The sequence below is a fragment of the Schistocerca serialis genome, chromosome 1 (genome assembly GCF_023864345.2).
Source record: "Schistocerca serialis cubense isolate TAMUIC-IGC-003099 chromosome 1, iqSchSeri2.2, whole genome shotgun sequence".
Classification (NCBI taxonomy): domain Eukaryota; kingdom Metazoa; phylum Arthropoda; class Insecta; order Orthoptera; family Acrididae; genus Schistocerca; species Schistocerca serialis.
Window position 1 is genome coordinate 1127313945 of NC_064638.1, and position 17796 is coordinate 1127331740.

Consider the following 17796-nt stretch of genomic DNA (forward strand, 5'->3'; position numbering starts at 1 on the left):
GCAGATGAATGCGCTTGCCATTTCACCACAGAATGCATAAGCACTAAGTTTTGCAAAGAATAATTTTGTTGTGCTTTGGGTTGTAGCTCATGATTGACAGCTGACAATCTAATTATTACTCTGACCCATTTGCAAAAAATTCTACAAATTCTTAGTTTTGAGTGAGTTGAATGATGTTGCAGGGAGCAGGGAAAAGAATGCCTGTCATTGCACATATCACTGCTCTAAATGTATGCAGCATAAACGCATCAACTTTTGCAAGGCTTCCACTATCAGTGTTCATAAAACTGCACAAAAATAAAAGATGTTCTGTGAGAATGTTGACCATAAATGCTATTTAAATGTTATAATCAATCAGAATAATAACAGTCTGAACCATATTTTTAACATAGGAAAACAGCCTATTGTTGTCATAGTTTGGCAATGATGAACATGACACTAAGTGCTCTGATGGAAGGAAATCAGCTACAATGTGTGAAATGCCAACTGTCAAGTAATTTTAATGACACTATAACCTTGACTCCCCATCTAAAAACCAAACAAAATTCCTGCTCTAGACTAAATCTACAAATTGGCTGAACATGGGGACTATATCCTTCCATCATCATTCACACCCTCAAAGCCTCTATCCAATTAATCCTTGCTTGTACCAATGTCACCTGCATATCTACTTCACCTTTATTCTATTACTTCCTTCAGCTGAAACATCACATTCTACCCGGCATTTCAAATGCACCTATTCTTCTTCACCCAAATCATGTATCAATTTAGTAAATTTCTCTTTCTCTTCTCCTTCAGCGAACTCCTTTAGATTTTTCACACTTTTCACAAACTTGGCACCCTATCATTTCATTCCTCATTATCAATCACTGGGCCGGCTGGTGTGGCCGTGCGGTTCTAGGCACTTCAGTTTGGAACCGCGTGACCGCAACGGTCGCAGGTTCGAATCCTGCCTCGGGCATGGACGTGTGTGATGTTCTTAGGTTAGTTAGGTTTAAGTAGTTCTAAGTTCTAGGGGACTGATGACCACAGATGTTAAGTCCCATAGTGCTCAGAGCCATTTGAACCATTTTATCAATCATTGTACAATGCTTTACTTACACTAGTTAATCCCATTAATGTTATACCTAAGGTCTCTCCACATCATATCCTAACAATACTTTAAACACATCCCCTAAATCACCATGCAATTTATCCACACACCTATCCATCATTCCAAATTTAACAGAATATTCCTGCCCCCCTCCCCTCCCCCCGCATCTCAAGTCTCATCTTATCCCCACTTCCCTACTTTCCCTTCCATCAGTTTGATCCAATGTCATCTTCCCAATCATTTCCATCCCACTTTCTTGCAGTACACTCTTACACAGAGACAGTCATCACTTACTGCTTGATTCTTGCCCAGAATCAACAAATACCCATTTCTCACATCCATACCAAGTTCCTGACAGTCCCAAGATCACAAACCACCAACACTGCCAAACCAAACATCAGTGGAATACAACAGTCAAAATTTTTGTTTCCAACAGATGTCCACCCACACCCCCCACTCCATGTGGGAGGAGGGGGATGAAATTATGACAGAGAATAAAAATCATCTGCCGAGTGAGAGCCAACTTCTCTGCATGGTAAATTTCCATTGAGACATTACTTGTATAAGATAATAAAACTGCCCCAGTTCTAATTCTAATAATTGCAGTTGTGTTTCTAAATTTCTGCAAGCACCCAGAATTGCTGTAATGTCTTATGTCTGAGAACAGAGATTACATCAATATGCTAAACTGATGTCTCAGTCCAAATGGAAGTGGCAGTGGTAATTCCTCTTCCAGAAAGTGTACAAATTAGCACAAACAGTCTACTTGCAATATACTATTGTCTTGTTGGGAGTGGGTATTCAACAGCAAAGAGAGAGAGAGAGAGAGAGAGAGAGAGAGAGAGAGAGAGAGAGAGAACAGAATGATGGCACTGGCTACTTTACTTCACTATTACTTTCTAGAGAAAAATTAGTGGTGATGAGCTCATAGGTAGACAAAGACCTAGGTTAAACTGAATGTTTCTGAGTTCAGGAAGCAAATGAATGTGATGTCATGTGATGAAGCTTGCATAATTACTAGGCACTTCAGGTAATAATTAAACAAAAAAGAATTATAGAGGTTGTGTTTGTGACTACTTCTCTGTTTGTGATTCGTATTATGATAGTGATAACATGACAATGATGTATATGAGATGTAATTCTGTTAATTCGTATTATGACAGTGATGAGATGACAATGATGTATATGAGATTTAATTCTGTCATTGGTTCTGCCATTTTACATTTTCACACAGCTTAACTTACTACCAAAGCTACCAACACATTTTTTTGTAAACAATATCTCTTCATCTGAGAGTAGCACTTGCAACCTATGTCCTCAATTATTTGCTAGATGTGTTCCGATCTCTGTCTTCCTCTGCAGTATTTACCCTCTACAGCTCCCTTTTGTACCATGGCAGTTATTTCCTGATGACTATATCATCCTGTTCCTTCTTCTTGTCAGTGTTTTCCATATATTACTTCCCTCTCTCATTCTGTGCAGAACCTCCACACTTCTTACCTCATCAGTCCACCCAATTTCCGGCATTCGCCTGTAGTACCACATCTCAAACGCTCTGATTCCCTTCTGTTCCAGTTTTCCTACAGCCTATATTTCACTACCATAATAGGCTGTGCTCCAAATGTAGTTTCTCAAAAATTTATTCCTCAAATGCAGGCCTTTGTTTGATACTAATAAACTGCTCTTCACTAGGAATGCCCTTTTTGCTGGTGCTAGTCTGCTTTTGGTGTCCTTGCTCCCTCTGTCATAGGTTATTTTGCTGCCTAGGAAGCAGAATTCTTTAACGTCATCTACCTTGTGATTGCCAATTCTAATGTTAAATGTCTCACTATTTTCATTTCTGCTACTTCTCATTACTTTCATCTTTCTTTGATTTATTTTCAATCTGTATTCTGTACTCTTTAGACTGTTCATTCCATTCAGCAGATCCTGTAATTCTTCTTCATTTTCAATGAGAATGGCAATTTCATCGGCGAGTCTTATCGTTGATATTGTTTCACCCAGAATTTTAATTTCACTCATGAACATTTCTTTTATTTCCATCACTGCCTCTTTGATGTGTAGAATGATCAGTATGGGTGAAGACTACACATCTGTCTTAACCTCTCCTTAATATGACCACTTCACTCTTGGTCTTCTACTCTTTATTATTCCCTCTTAGCTCTTATGCATGTTGTATATTATCTGTCTCTCCCTACAGCTTCCCTCCATTTTCCTCACAATTTCGAACATCTTGCACTGTTTGACATTATCAAACGCTTCCTCCAGGTTGAAAAATCCTATGAACGTATCTTGATTTTTCTTTAGTCTTGCTTCAATTATCAACCACAATGCAAGCACTGCCTCTCTCATGCCTTTACCTTTCCTAAAGCCAAACTGATTGTCATCTGACACATCCTCAATTTTCTTTTCCATTCTTCTGTGTACTATTCTTGTCAGCACCTTGGATGCATGAGCTGTTAAGCTGAATGAGCAATAATTCTCACACTTGTGGCTCTTGCAATCTCCAGAATTGCGTGGATGATATTTTTCTGAAAGTCAGATGGTATATCACCAGACTCATATATTCAGCACGCCAATGTTAATAGTCATTTTGTTACTGTTTCCTCCAATGATTTTAGAAATTCTGATGGAATGTTATCTATCCCTAATCCCCTGTCTTTCCTAAACTGGCTCTTGTTCCTTCTTCTATCATGTCACTGAACAAGTCTCCTCCCTCAGAGGCCTTCAATGTACTCTTTCCTCCTATCCACTCCCTCCACTGCATTTAACAGTGGAATTCCCATTGTACCCTTAATGTTGCCACCCTTGCATTTAATTTCACCAAAGGTTGTTTTTAATTTTCTATATTCTGAGTCAGTCCTCCCAACAATTTATTTCTTTTTCGATTTCTTCACATTTTTCATACAGCCATTTCATCTTGGCTTCTCTGCACTTCCTATTTATTTCATTCCTCAGCGACTTGTATTTCTGTACTCCTGAATTTCCCTGTACGTTTTTGTACTTCCTTCTTTCATTGGTCAAATGAAGAATTTCTTCTACAACACAGGTTTCTTCACAGTTACCTTCTTTGTACATATGTTTTTCTTTCCAACTTCTGTGAGTGCCCTTTTCAGAGATGCCATTCCTCTTCAACTGAACTGCCTACAGAGCTATTCCTTGCTGATGTCTTAAGCTTCAGCCTGCTCTTCATCACTACTAAATTGTGATCTGAGCCTGTATCTGCTCCTGGGTATGCCTTACAATACAGTATCTGATTTTGGAATCTCTCTGTGATTATGATCTAGCTGAAATCTTCCCATATCTGCCAGCCTTTTCCAAGTATACATACTTCTCTTTTGACTCTTGAACAGACTATTCACTATTACTAGCTGAAATTTATTGCTGAACTTGATTACTCTTTCTCCTCTCTCATCTCTGGTATCATGCCCATATTTTCTGGTAAACCCTTCTTTTACTCCTTCTCCTGCAACCACATTCCAGTCCCCTGTGACTACTAGATTTTCATATCCCTTTCCACACTGAATTACGCATTCAATATCCTCACACTCTTTCTCTACATCTTTATCTTCAGCTTGCGATGTTGGCATGTAGGTTTTGTCCATCAATATTACATACACTTGCCTTCAAATATTTGCTCTTGGTATTCAGTACCCAAGGAGTTCGGTATCAGTTATGACATTCTCCCCCAACAACAACAACAACCTGGAAAAGGAAATTTCTTGGTCCACCGGTCCTTTGTGGTTAGTCTCATCTTGCAATTTTGCTCCTATGTTCTCAGACTGTTTTCATAACACTGTGTGTATGTTTTTAGTCTAGTGTCTCTGATGCAGTGAAGATATATTAGAAGTAAAGATAAAAATTAGCTAGCTTCAGTCAAGTCCTCCAACTCATCCTTGATTTGGGAATTTATCTATGATGCTTGCAAGTTCTTCATTCATCCAAATAATCTTTCTAGCACAAAACAAAACAGTAACACAACACAATACAGTAAAAGTACAGTATTATTTCAATAGATATATTAATTTTAGCTTTATCCACAAAACAGATTGCATTACTTGCAGTACCTGCACTGTCTTGTTTTAAGTCTCCTGTATCTCAAATCTCCTAAAATTCTGCTACTGAATAGAAGCGACAATCTAACAAGAATCCACTTATTGTATTACAAAACAGTGTTAATGATGATACGATTTTGACCTTATGTGGAAGAGTATCGTAAATTTGTACACCAGTGTTTATTGTGGAAGATTTGTAGGTTGACGTCCTTACTGACTGGGCATGAAGCTTTTCTTTTTATCTTTTATCATGCTCATGGACATTAAAATTTTCATTGATCTCTTTTCAATTCTTTCTAACATACTTACAGATTTCCAGTAGGTGCATAAAGGGAAGTGGGAGAATTGGTGACTTTTGAAAGAGGGGTTTACAAGAGTCTGTTTATCGAGCCCATTGTTCATCTATCTCAAGAGAAAAATTCAGTCCATTGCCAAAAGAAACAGTAACTTTATTTTATGAAACATTATTTGGCTTTCTAGTGTGACTGCTTTTCAAATTTATTTAATAATTGACAGTGACAGTCTGATCCCTGCATCACTGGATCCATCAAGGAATAAACTCCAGAAAAACTAGGTGGAGGTTGGCCCCTTTATAGTCTTGACCTGGATTAGTGTGGTCAGTGACTTACTCTTCTGTATCTGTTCCTTTTCAATCTCCTCACTACACTTTCTAAATTCCTGTCTATTTTAGCACCTTCATCTAAACTGCTGATAATATTTACATATTCTCTGAAAGAATGTTCTTATATTAAAAATAACAACATTACTAGCCTTAGTACATCACAATATTATCTACCTTACTTCACCTATCTCAATTGTGAATAGTACACTAATTCTGTCAGTAATCATCGATAACATTAATTTAGTACAAGAAATATATTGCTGCATTGCACATCAAACAAGTGAAAAATTATACACACTAAATGTAACAATCTTACAAAAGTCCTACAGATCAAGTGATAGCAAACAAATTTGATGTTTACATATTGAATGCAACTGACAATCATTTGTGTCAAAAAAGATATTCAGAGGGCAATGACATTTCCTCTATCAATCATGCAGTAATATCAGATAATCATTGGTTAAAGATTGTATTGATTAACATGTTAATAATTGAGCACCACCATTTGAGATACCACTCGGCTATTAATTTGCTGCACAATGCATTGTGAAATGAAATTATTTATTTAATTAATTGTGTAAGTCTTTGAACAGAAGCACAGAAGATATCAAAATGTGCTGCCTTTGTATTTGGGACACACAAATTCTCTATGAAAAGCACAGGAGATATATGTACAAACGATAGAGAGCTAGAAAGAGAGAGTATGTAAGGAAGCAAACAAAAGGTCGTTTAACTTGCTTTTAAACACTGTACTACAAAATTGTAATGTAACCAGTTTATTATGTCCTGGGAGACTTGTATATTTTTATAGCAGGTAGAATAACTAACATTCCACCCTACATCTTGGGCAATGAAGATATCTGGAATATGTGCCATTGTGAAAAATGCTTTAATGACACTTAGGAGTCAGAATACTTCATCATACTAAGTTCTATGAGAAAGTAAGCTTATTTTTTAATCTCTGACATTGAAATTCAGTTTTAGTTCAGTTTTCTACAATTTTCAGGTTCTTTTCTTCAAAGTAATTCACAAGAAACTGGTTTCAAATGCCACTGCCATTTACTGCACTCCAAATTATCTAACGAGATACTCTATAGAGATACACTAAAATATATTCAGGTAACTAGGTAAACTCATTTGATATGTACAGTATTTTCTCTGTGAATGGCACAGTTGTATCATAGGCATGTGACAGACTGGAAATCTATTAGTAAATCAACAAAACTGAAGATTTATATAGTATGTAACTGTGCACTATGAACTATTCACATGAGAGTAATACCGAAAAAATTAGACTGTGAAAGTGAAGCCAGTTACTTACTATGTCATGAAAGACTTATTTGACGGTGTTGTTGGTGTGTGCTGTTCATTTGCTGCCTGCTGAAATAAATAAAAATGCATCATGAGCAGAATGCAGAAGCTAAGATAATCAAACATAATTGTGAAGTAACAAATGAATTGATTTCTCCAGGTACCACAGGACTTCTTATGTTGTTGACATGTGAGTAATTACAGTTTTTCTAGATATTTTCAGCACTCGTCTTCCAGCAGTTATGTCCACAAACCAATGATCTCTCTCTCAAATTACATCTCTGTTATTCCTTTACAAAGTCTGTGATGTAAAGAAGAATTTAAAAAACAAACACATAATAGTATTAATTATTATTTCTTTCTGTAGCTCACAGCACAATTTACATAGTCAACTAATATTAAAGTTAAATAATGGCATCATTTAAGGAAGAGCCTTGCAAACTTTGTAGCTTAAAAATATAGACCAAATTATACTTTTAGATAGTGGAGTGTCTTGGTAGAGGATTTAATTATTTGCTTCAGAAAAGGAAACCCTGTATTCTAATCTCATTCAACTATGTTACTCATAACAAATTTGGAAATACAACATACTGCAGTGAGGAAGAGTGATTGAGATAGTATACAATTCATTTTATTTCACACACAATGAAATCCATACATGTTATAAAAATGGTTGTATTTATGCCCGTGTGTCGCACGTGCATGCATGTACGTTCCACTTTTCCTCCTACACCACTGGATCAATTTCAACCAAATTTGGTAATCATACAACCTACTATCAGGAGACAATCAATGTGGGGGTAAGAACCACCTACCTATCAGAGGGGTGGGAGTGAAAAAGAAGCGTAGTCCAAGATGTGTGAATTCCCAGACTTTATTCATCTAGCATTTGAGAATGAGAGCACTTAGCGACTTGTAACAACTTTACACATAATTTCAAGCCTTTATGGAATTTTTTCTCACTGACAACGGTTACAAAATCAAGAAAAGAAAAATATTTATCACTTACTACTCTTCCGCTGTTCATGCAGTAAAAGCACCGCAAGAGGTGTGATGTCATAACTTATTATTTCTTTACTACAAACTGAATTCATGAGACATTTTACAGGCAGTGTGCACATATAGCACTGAATGTAAGTGCAAAATCATATCATTGTACCACATGTAGTTCAGGAGATATGGCATCATAAACAATGAGATGTATGGAAAACTGCCACATCATGCATGATGTTTAGATTTATTACACTGTTGTTACTAACTCCATTTACAACATATTTCGCAAACAGTATTCACTGATCGCGGAATGTGCTTATAAAATTATATTATTGTTCAACAGGTAGTTCAGGAGATATGACATCATAAACATGAAGCACAAGGCCAGATGCTGCGTGGTATGGGTGTGGATGTGCAGCTGTAAACTGTCTGCTTTAGTACTAATACGATAAAACTCATAATGGGTTTCAACTATATGTTGTCCATATTCCAACTCTATATATCATGGGTGGCGTCTGGCGAACAAAGCATCAAATTTAGTATGACAACTGTTTCTGCACTGAATGTTGCTTACAATATACAGTATCTGAAAATTGTCAATGTATTGTTGAAAATGGTTATGACTGTTACTATATTGAGAGATTGTGTCTAAAATAGAAGTGTATGTGATTCATTGTTGAACACATTCAAATGATGTTTATCCTTTTATACAGGGTGAATCACTCACTATTCCCACCAAGAATAACTCCGAAAGTATGATAGGAGCTGAAAAGTTTGTGGGACAAAAGTTGCATGCTACAAAGGGGGCCATACTATGACATTGGTTTTTTGTTGCTAAGTGGGGTCACTTCAGAGATATCAAGGTCAACTTTGTTTTTTTAAATGGAATGCTATAGTTTGGTACTTATTTTCTGATAGCGGCTATCGAGACGAATCCAATGATGTGTAACAGTAAGGTCTTTGAAGGTCAATGAAAAAATGGCTCTGAGCACTATGGGACTTAACTTCTGAGATCATCAGTCCCCTAGAACTTAGAACTACTTAAACCTAACTAACCTAAGGACATCACACACATCCATGCCCAAGGCAGGATTAGAACCTGCGACTGTAGCGGTTGCGCGGTTCCAGACCGTAGCGCCTAGAACTGCTCGGCCACTCCAGCCGGCGAAGGTCAATGCAGGTCACAAAGGTGGCATGAACGTCCATTTACAGAAGGTGTTTGAAGTGATGACCATTGGTATCAATGCAGTGCTGCAATCTTCTTATTGGGGACTGAGTGGTATCCCTTATCACTTTGGCACTTATCAAAGCACATGCTCTGACAATTCCCTCTCGCATGTCTTCAAGTGTAGTTGGAATGTCTTTATAAACGATGTCTTTTACAACCTACCACAAGAAAAAAATCCAGAGGCATCAAGTCTGGCAAATGAGCCAGCCACGACACATTTCCTCCATGTCCAATCCAATGATTTGGGAATTGTCTCTGCAACTCATTTCTAGCCATCAGCAAAAAATGTGCTGGACAACCATCGTGTTGATACCACATTCTGTTCCTTGTTCCTAAAGGTATTTCTTCCAATAACAGACCTAATGTTTCTTGCAGGAATGTGGTGTACTTCCTTCCATTAAGATTTCCTTCGATGAAATAGGGGCCTATAATTCCATCCACCAGAATCCCACACCATACATTCACTGACCACGGTTTTTGGTGTGCAACTTGCCACAGCCAACATGGATTTTCAGTTCTCCAATAATGCATGTTATGCAAATTAACATTTCCATGGTTCATGAATTTAGCCTCATCGGTAAATAAAATCAAATTAATAAATGTGTCATCTCTCTGAATCTGAAGTTGAGACCATCGGCAGAATTCAATGTGATGCATACAATTTGTACCAGTTAATTCTTGGTGGAGACTGATATGGTAAGGATGATATTTATGGTGATGCAGAACATGAACAACACTACTATGGCTCATGCTAGAGACCCTTGCAATTTGACGTGAAATGACACAAGGATCTCGAACTTTCCTTTGCCTGTTATGTTCCCAATGCATTAAAGATACAGTTGTTCACAATTTATCATACACATATTTAAAAGTACGACATGTAGGGTGAGTACGTTGAGGATATCTTTCAGCGTATAGGTCTCTAGCTCTCACTGAATTTCGTAAATGAGAAGCATATTGACTTGTTCTTCGAAGGAATACATAATTCATTTTGCTTGATTCGACTATACTAGTCTTACCATTCCGATTGGTCTTGTATTGTGAAACTATCGAATGGAATGTACATGTCAGTGGCAGGTCGGATGGATATGCCGTATTCAGTGAATATTTACTATTTGCATGATATATAAGAGAGAATTGTCACAGAATGTGCTTCGATAAGTGCTGAAGTGATAAGGAATACCACTCAATCCATGATAAGAAGATTGCAGCACTGCATTGATACCAATGGTCATCACTTCAAACACCTTCTGTAAATAGACGTTCATCCCACTTTTTGACCTTCGTTGACCTTCAAAGACCTTACTGTTACACATCATTGGATTCGTCTCATCAGCCGCCATCAGAAAATAAGTACCAAACCATAGTATCCCACTTAAAAACAACAACAACAACAACAACAACAACAACAACGTTGACATTCATATCTCTGGTGCGACTTTACCCAGCAACAAAAAACCAACATCATATTATGCCACCATTTGTCCCAAAAACTTTTCAGCTACTATCATACTTTTGGTATTATTCTAGGTGGCAATAGTTAGTGACTCAACCTGTATAACAATATGGGAAGGTGATGCAATAAGCGAAGATGTAGTGGTTTAGTTAACAGTCACTCACTTTAATCTGTAAAACAATCAAATGAAAGCAAATGATTAGAAACAAATTAGTAGTAAAAATCTGTAAAGGAAGTTTACAGACTCAAGAAGAATGAGATGATGGTGCACATGCTTACTCATTTCATTAGTATTTAGACACTCATAGCTTTCAATCTTTCCATCATAGTCTAAAATTGTCTACAATGACTGAATGAATCAGTGAATGAATCTGGCATACTGCACAGCATGAAGCAGGGGAGTAAGTGTCATTATATATGGCAGCCTTTCTAAGAAGAACCAGATGGACAGTAAAACATTCAAATATTGACAAATGTTACTGGAAAACTTTAAACCGATCATTTTGTCATTACTGGTGATCCAGAGTAACAAAAGTTTCACTATTTCCAAAATCAGTATTCATTAATAGTAAGATACACAGATAATATGTGACATTTTCACTATACATGCTATTAAAAACACCATTTTCACTGTAAACATCTATGAATGTAAATTTGCTGTAAAGACAAATTAGCAATAAACATCAAAGTAAAAATATATAATTTTTAACATAAAACATGCAGTTTAGAAGAAGTTACACAGTACCAACAGTGTTATACAGCTTGCTCTGGAAGTTTTGGAATAAACTGGTTCTAGTCCATCAGTGCAGTAATTTGATGGCAACATCTAGTCTAATTTATTGTTACAAATACCATTAGTATGAGGCTCTTACAAATGATGGATGGACTTCTGTGATTGTGCACCAGATGATATTTACCAACAATCAGCCATATAGTTGAAATGTAGCCACTTTGTGCAATGATTTTAACTATTTAAAAGTTACCTTTCAGAGTAAATGACATTCTTGAAAATGTAGATGTATTATTTGAGGATTCCTTGTTTTACATTAAAAAGGACTTTTACTAGTTAAGTGAATTCATACTCAAAGGCTAACAAAAGAAGATTGGATGTAATGTTCTATCAACAATGAAGTCCTTAGAGATGAAGCACAAACTCCCATTTGAGAAGAATGAGGGAAGGAAATTAGCCATAGCCTTTTCAAAGTAACCACCCTGGAATTTGCCTTTAGGGAGTCAATGAAACTAAACAAACCCTAAATCTGGATAGTCAGACATGAATTTCAAGCACAATCCCCCTGAATGCAAGTCTGGTGTCTTAACCACTGCAATACGTCACTCAGACATAGAAAAGTGAAGTGCTCTTAAAGATGAAAGCTAACTGAAAACTCAACAGCAGCTTCTGTAAAAAGAGAACATATTCTTTTTGGATTTCCATTCCTGATCCTGCTGGCAGAAGACTTGAGTACTAAACATCCAACAGATATGTCAGGACAGCTCATATGTAACAAAACATATTCTTGTTAGAAGAATAACTAAAAAGAACATGTATTTCACTCACTAGCCACTTCCAGTTTAGTTTTTGATATCGCTAAACAGGCTTTTATGTGAGAGTCTCATTGTCAGGGAGAGTGGCAGCTGGTGGCATGTAAGACACAGTTTGCAGCTTTTTTAGTACGTATTGATATTTTTAAGCCTGACAGGTAAAATTTAATATTCAGGATTGCAACATATAACTGACATATCTACACAAATTTGACCACAGATGAAATGAGGTCACATGATGCGATCATCACTGGTATTCGTTGAAAAATGTTGAGAGCAAGGAATGATGGCAAATGAATGATGTGAATTTCTTTTATTGAATTTTGAGAAATAGTCAGAATCACACTTAAAGAAGCTAGGACAGTAAGAGCAGATTTATATATTTGAATATGACATCGTAAGCTTCACGGGCTCTAAGAGAAGGAATCAAAAGTGGGTCCTGGGTGAAATCTAATTAGAATACCTAAAGTGTTTCTTGATATTTTCTAAGTCTATAAATTTGCAAATTCATCAGATGTGCCATTGTGTGATTCCTTTCTCTCATCAAATGCGACGTAAAGCTTTTGCAGTTAAGGTTTTCAGTCTTGAGAAGCAATTGTACATATTTGTTAAGCATTACAGAACAACTTTCCTTAAGTGGTTCTAGTGAGGTGATTTGAGAAGCTGTGTTGGTGCATACAGTTTTGAAGACATTGTTTGAAAATATGGAATAAGTTCTTAAAATGCAGTGAACCACTTTGCCTTCTCAAAGCTTCCAGAGTGGCCCTAGTATAAACATCATTATTGGTACATAACAGAATAACAGAAATGATTCACATTTGTTATTTCCATTAACAACTTTAAACATATATGTATAAACACTGAACTAGAGATTTGTAGTGTCTCTTACTAATTAAATATGCATTCACTTATGATGTGCATCCACAAAGTTTTAAATGGTAGAACTCCCATGCAACAGATGAAGTTATAAAAATATTAAGCTAGTAATTAGTATTTTTCTTGTCATGCAGGTGAAAATTAATTTGTCACAAAAACTATTTGAAAACTGCTGTTCTGTTACAACATTAATCAGTTATTTATTTTCTATTCTTGAATGCTGTACAAGTTTCTTACAACACAATTTCTGCAGTATGTTCAAGCACTATGGAGACATCCTGGATACTGCAGAAACAATTGGACTTTTTCCTCCATTCAAATACAGATATTTGTCTTCACCATTTTTCCTACATAAAGGTATTGCCATACGAATATTAAAACTCCTTCTTGTTGTTCTCTGTAGCTTTACATTCTCTCTTTCTGTTGTGATTGCTTTATGCAACACTATTTAAGAAAGTTAACTTCTTCAGCTACTCTGTGATAGTTAATTTTATGGTTAGCCATTGCTGTAAGCTAACTGGATATATTCTTTTGTATACAGTATCAATCATTTTGTGCTTCAAATGAAATGATAAAACATTACATTTTATCATAATGTGGTACACAGATTTAGATCATATGGAGCTCTGTCACCTAACATACAACCTAATTTGTAGGAATGGTTTTTAGAGTTAAGAGTGTAAACTGCCCACTTGACTTGATAAAAATGGGGCAGCTTCAAGGTATCACACAAGGTAATATTCATATAAGTCAAGCTGTAGTGTGTAACAATGTATGAGGCTGATGAAAAGAATGGCCACATACATACACAGCTCTTGAACAATGATCAATGAAGTGGCAGAAATTGATTAACTAATAGTATACTGACAATGTGGTGAAGACTATTTTCTATACAACTGTATCAGCTCTTAACATATATTTCATGAACAAATATCATTCTTGCCATGCTACTGTGTTATCAGATACACATTGTGTCCAAAGAAAGAAATTTCTGCTTGTTAGCAACGAAAAAACATGAATATTTCAGCGAAGAGCATTTGTAACACTTGGAGAATTAGGGAAGAATCTGCATATAAGGACAAAGTGGGGACTCCTGCCAAATACATTTTATCCTTGTTTCATTTTTTAATGAACAATTTGTGTATATGTGTACGGACAATACTGATTATACTTCAAGGAGAGACTGCCATGTGGCTGCTGCTACCATCTTTGTGTGGTATCGATAGCTACGGTGCCACAGTGTAGGTACAAGTTCTTGGGTTGGCACTACAACACCGACACCAACAACAGCGCCCTTTAGCCAGAGCTGTGCAGCTCTATGAGTGCCGTCCAGATTCTGCCCATTTGATCAAGAGCAGACAACCAAGCAACTTAGCTTCTATTTCATAGGGGGCTAGCCATGACAGACTTTGCCTTTGTTACTTCAATGATACTTTGTCCAACTACTACTAACTGTTAGCTTTGATACATGAATGGCTTTGCACCTACGCGCTCATCTGTACACAAAGTTAAGTAATCCTATAATTTATACGTGTTCATACACCAGTAAAAGAGCTTTAACCAACACGCAGTACCGAAGTACTTCACCTTTTCCTGCTCCTACTCACGGCCTTCACTCTCGGCCTATTTTGCAGAAGCAGATCACAGGAGCAGATCCAAGTGCCGCCTATCCAGGCGGGATACAAAAGCTTGTACAGCCATGTTAATGCCTGTGACATCACTGATTCCCAGTCCAGTGCCTTACAAGGTAATGTTTTCATTGCATGCCCACGTCAGCCTTCAGATAGCGGTGCCCCAAACTGAGCTTAGCTGCAGATCTCTGTAACTTGAATGCTGTCACATATTTTTATCTCTATTGTTTCTTTCATTACCTCATCAGGTTGAGGCGGGTGTCCAATGAAAACACACTATGTCATGCTTGACTGGGCATAGACAGTAGCATGGTCACACAAGGATGGTAGCAGCAACCACCTAACATCCTTCACTTGACACTAGTCGAAGAGCACTCATGTGAAAACCCGTTGATATTTAACCACATGACAGAGCAGAAGTTTGAGAAAATTTTATTAAGTGCAATTAGTTACACAGCTACAATTATGTCATTATGTTGCACCTATCCTATAAAATAATGAAGGAATCTTGAGAAAGGAATATGGGCAAATAAACTATCTGCATATGTATTGTCCAATCAAATTTTTAGCCATTATTAGTGCATGTTATTTAATGTAGAGAGATGTATAGCTTTCTTTTCACAATGATTAACATGTACATGCTGTTTCACTAAGTCCTCAACTACTATAAAGAGGGCTCCAGTACTTTTGTTTCATGATAACTTGACTTATTGGTTATATAACACTATTATGAAAAGAACTGTCTGCTACTGTCATTATTCCATCCTGGATTTTCTATGGTGTGGATGCACAACAGTGATTTAAAAGGACGATATGGTAATGAAAATTCATGCAGTACTAATTCAGAGTATAATGATACAGTACTCTCAATTTTTCTTCATTAGATGTAGCCGGTGATTGCATTACAGCCATCAGTTGACAACAGCAGTATTTTTAATGCATTTTCATTAATTCTGTTTTTACTGCCATATTCTACCACTGCTACATGCGTACTTCCAAGTTATTGATGGTAAAAGTTCTGGATCACAGATTCTAAATGTACAGTATATTCCAACTATTATATTTACTTAATGATTGGTTTGACTGGCATGTCTACACTTTACTGACGGAGTGTGTTTAATTTCTTTGAAGAGCTGTAGGTGAAAACAGTGTGTAATTTCAAACAAGCTGATGAAACTCTTTGTGATAAGACTAGATGTCATACAAATCAACTTGGAATATTACTGTCTTGTTTTCAATGTTGGTGTTGCAAAAAGTAAATGATAGCAGGTGGTACATAACATATGGGCTGTGTCTTACGAGTGTTTACAACAATGTAAATAATTTGTATTCATGCAGTTTAAAAAATTCTATGAAACATGCACAGAGTACAAAATTTAGTTGGTTGTCCATGCTTCAGTCCTCTTAAAAAATGAATGGTATATGCAAACAGTTTCTGGTGCCTACTTCATGCACAGGGAGAGTACAAAAGATGTATTCATATCCTGTTTACAAAGTAGCAGTTTCTATTTACTGAAACACCTTTATATGATTGAACATCTTGTGAATGGTTATGTAAGTTAGAAGGAAATCTTTTTTTAAAAGACTGGAGGACCTAAACATTCTTACATTCATTTGTAGTGGCTTAGAAAAATTGTATGAAATTCAGAGAAGTTATTCCTAGTAATGATTCCAATGAAGAGTGATATTTGGGTCTTCAGTGTATGAATAAACAGTCCTCCATATTTTGTGATTTTGTCTTAGTACCTGTTCATAAGATGAGTAAAATTCAAAATGACTTTTCACTTATTCTTATTAAAGTCATTAATAATACATATAAACCAACTACACAGGTATTTTTTCACAATAAATGTACTTCTGTGCCTGTTACTGCCACATCAGGCCATGTGTGTTCATTGCAATGGTACAATGTACAACAGCAAGGATTTCCTCGTGCAACTCTCACAAAATCTTTTGGTTCACTACAAAGAGATAATAGCCTGGAACTTGATCCAATACAGCTAGTTTATCGTAAATGTAAAGATCACTATCTGCGCTATGTGTAGAAGAATACAGGTGATGTGTTGGAGAAGTCTTTCACATACAATCTATTTGAATCAACATGTGAGAGAAGACACCAGCATGCAGTGATATGTATGTTGGGGGTGCCTGGAGTCCTAAGAATGGTCACAGATGTCAAAGACAAAATCCACAAAAAGGTGAAAATATGCGGTTTCTAACTTTTCTTAAATGTTCTGGTTATCCAAAAGACAACAGGCAAATTTCATGATATATAATGTTACACACTTTTGCCCTAATAGTTGACTCTTTCCACTGTGTGATGGGATTTACAGAGCATGAAGTATAAGAGAATAAACAAGAAAATAAAATAGTTACCCAGAGTTTTCATCAAAAATAAAAATTATGTTGTTTGTTAAGGAATAAAAATATAATTATGTTTTTGAGTAGGGTCACCAGTCTGCAACACTAAACATCATACTATCTTAATAAAAAGTAAACGGATAGTCTACTTGTGACATTACATGGAGAAAGAAGGGCTGATTCACAAATCTGGGACAAAAAATATTACTATGAAATGGATACTAAACAGACCAATCAGAAATTACAAAATGGAATCCATGCAGTTAGTATAAGCATTCTCTTGGTAACATGGGTAAGGAAATCACTGAAAGGGTCCAAGCATAAATACTTTATTACAGTGCTGTGCCTGGGCCTTACTCTTTGATAGATGGCTTCCGCTAGTAGTGAGCGATAATTGGGAGACGGAGCGTGAGTGTCCAACCACTTAACAATCACCGACAGACAACAGATAAAACAAAACAAACACAAACAAATATAAGTTAAAAACTATGCTGTCTAAACAAAAATACAGTAAAGTGTGCTATGTTTAGTGTGCTATAACATAAGATTCAATGTAGAGACTACTAACAAAAATTTGTCAGTATACATTTAAAAACTGATTATGCACACAGTTTAAATGACAATTGTT

The 17796-nt window shown here is 36.3% G+C and overlaps 1 protein-coding gene across 12 annotated transcripts in view; it reads right to left on the minus strand.

The window, feature by feature from the left end:
• LOC126416983 (sorbin and SH3 domain-containing protein 1) overlaps nucleotides 1-17796 on the minus strand; it is a 1139715-nt gene that overhangs the window by 318624 nt on the left and 803295 nt on the right. For 7 of the 12 annotated variants that reach the window (XM_050084918.1, XM_050084885.1, XM_050084871.1 and 4 more), the window contains 2 exons: nucleotides 17526-17591; nucleotides 7092-7150 (listed from right to left, as the gene is read on the minus strand). In XM_050084918.1, coding sequence (XP_049940875.1) covers nucleotides 7092-7150; nucleotides 17526-17591 — 125 coding nt within the window. The remainder of the gene's footprint in view (nucleotides 1-7091; nucleotides 7151-17525; nucleotides 17592-17796) is intronic. The other 5 variants (XM_050084932.1, XM_050084911.1, XM_050084925.1 and 2 more) reach the window with 3 other exon arrangements.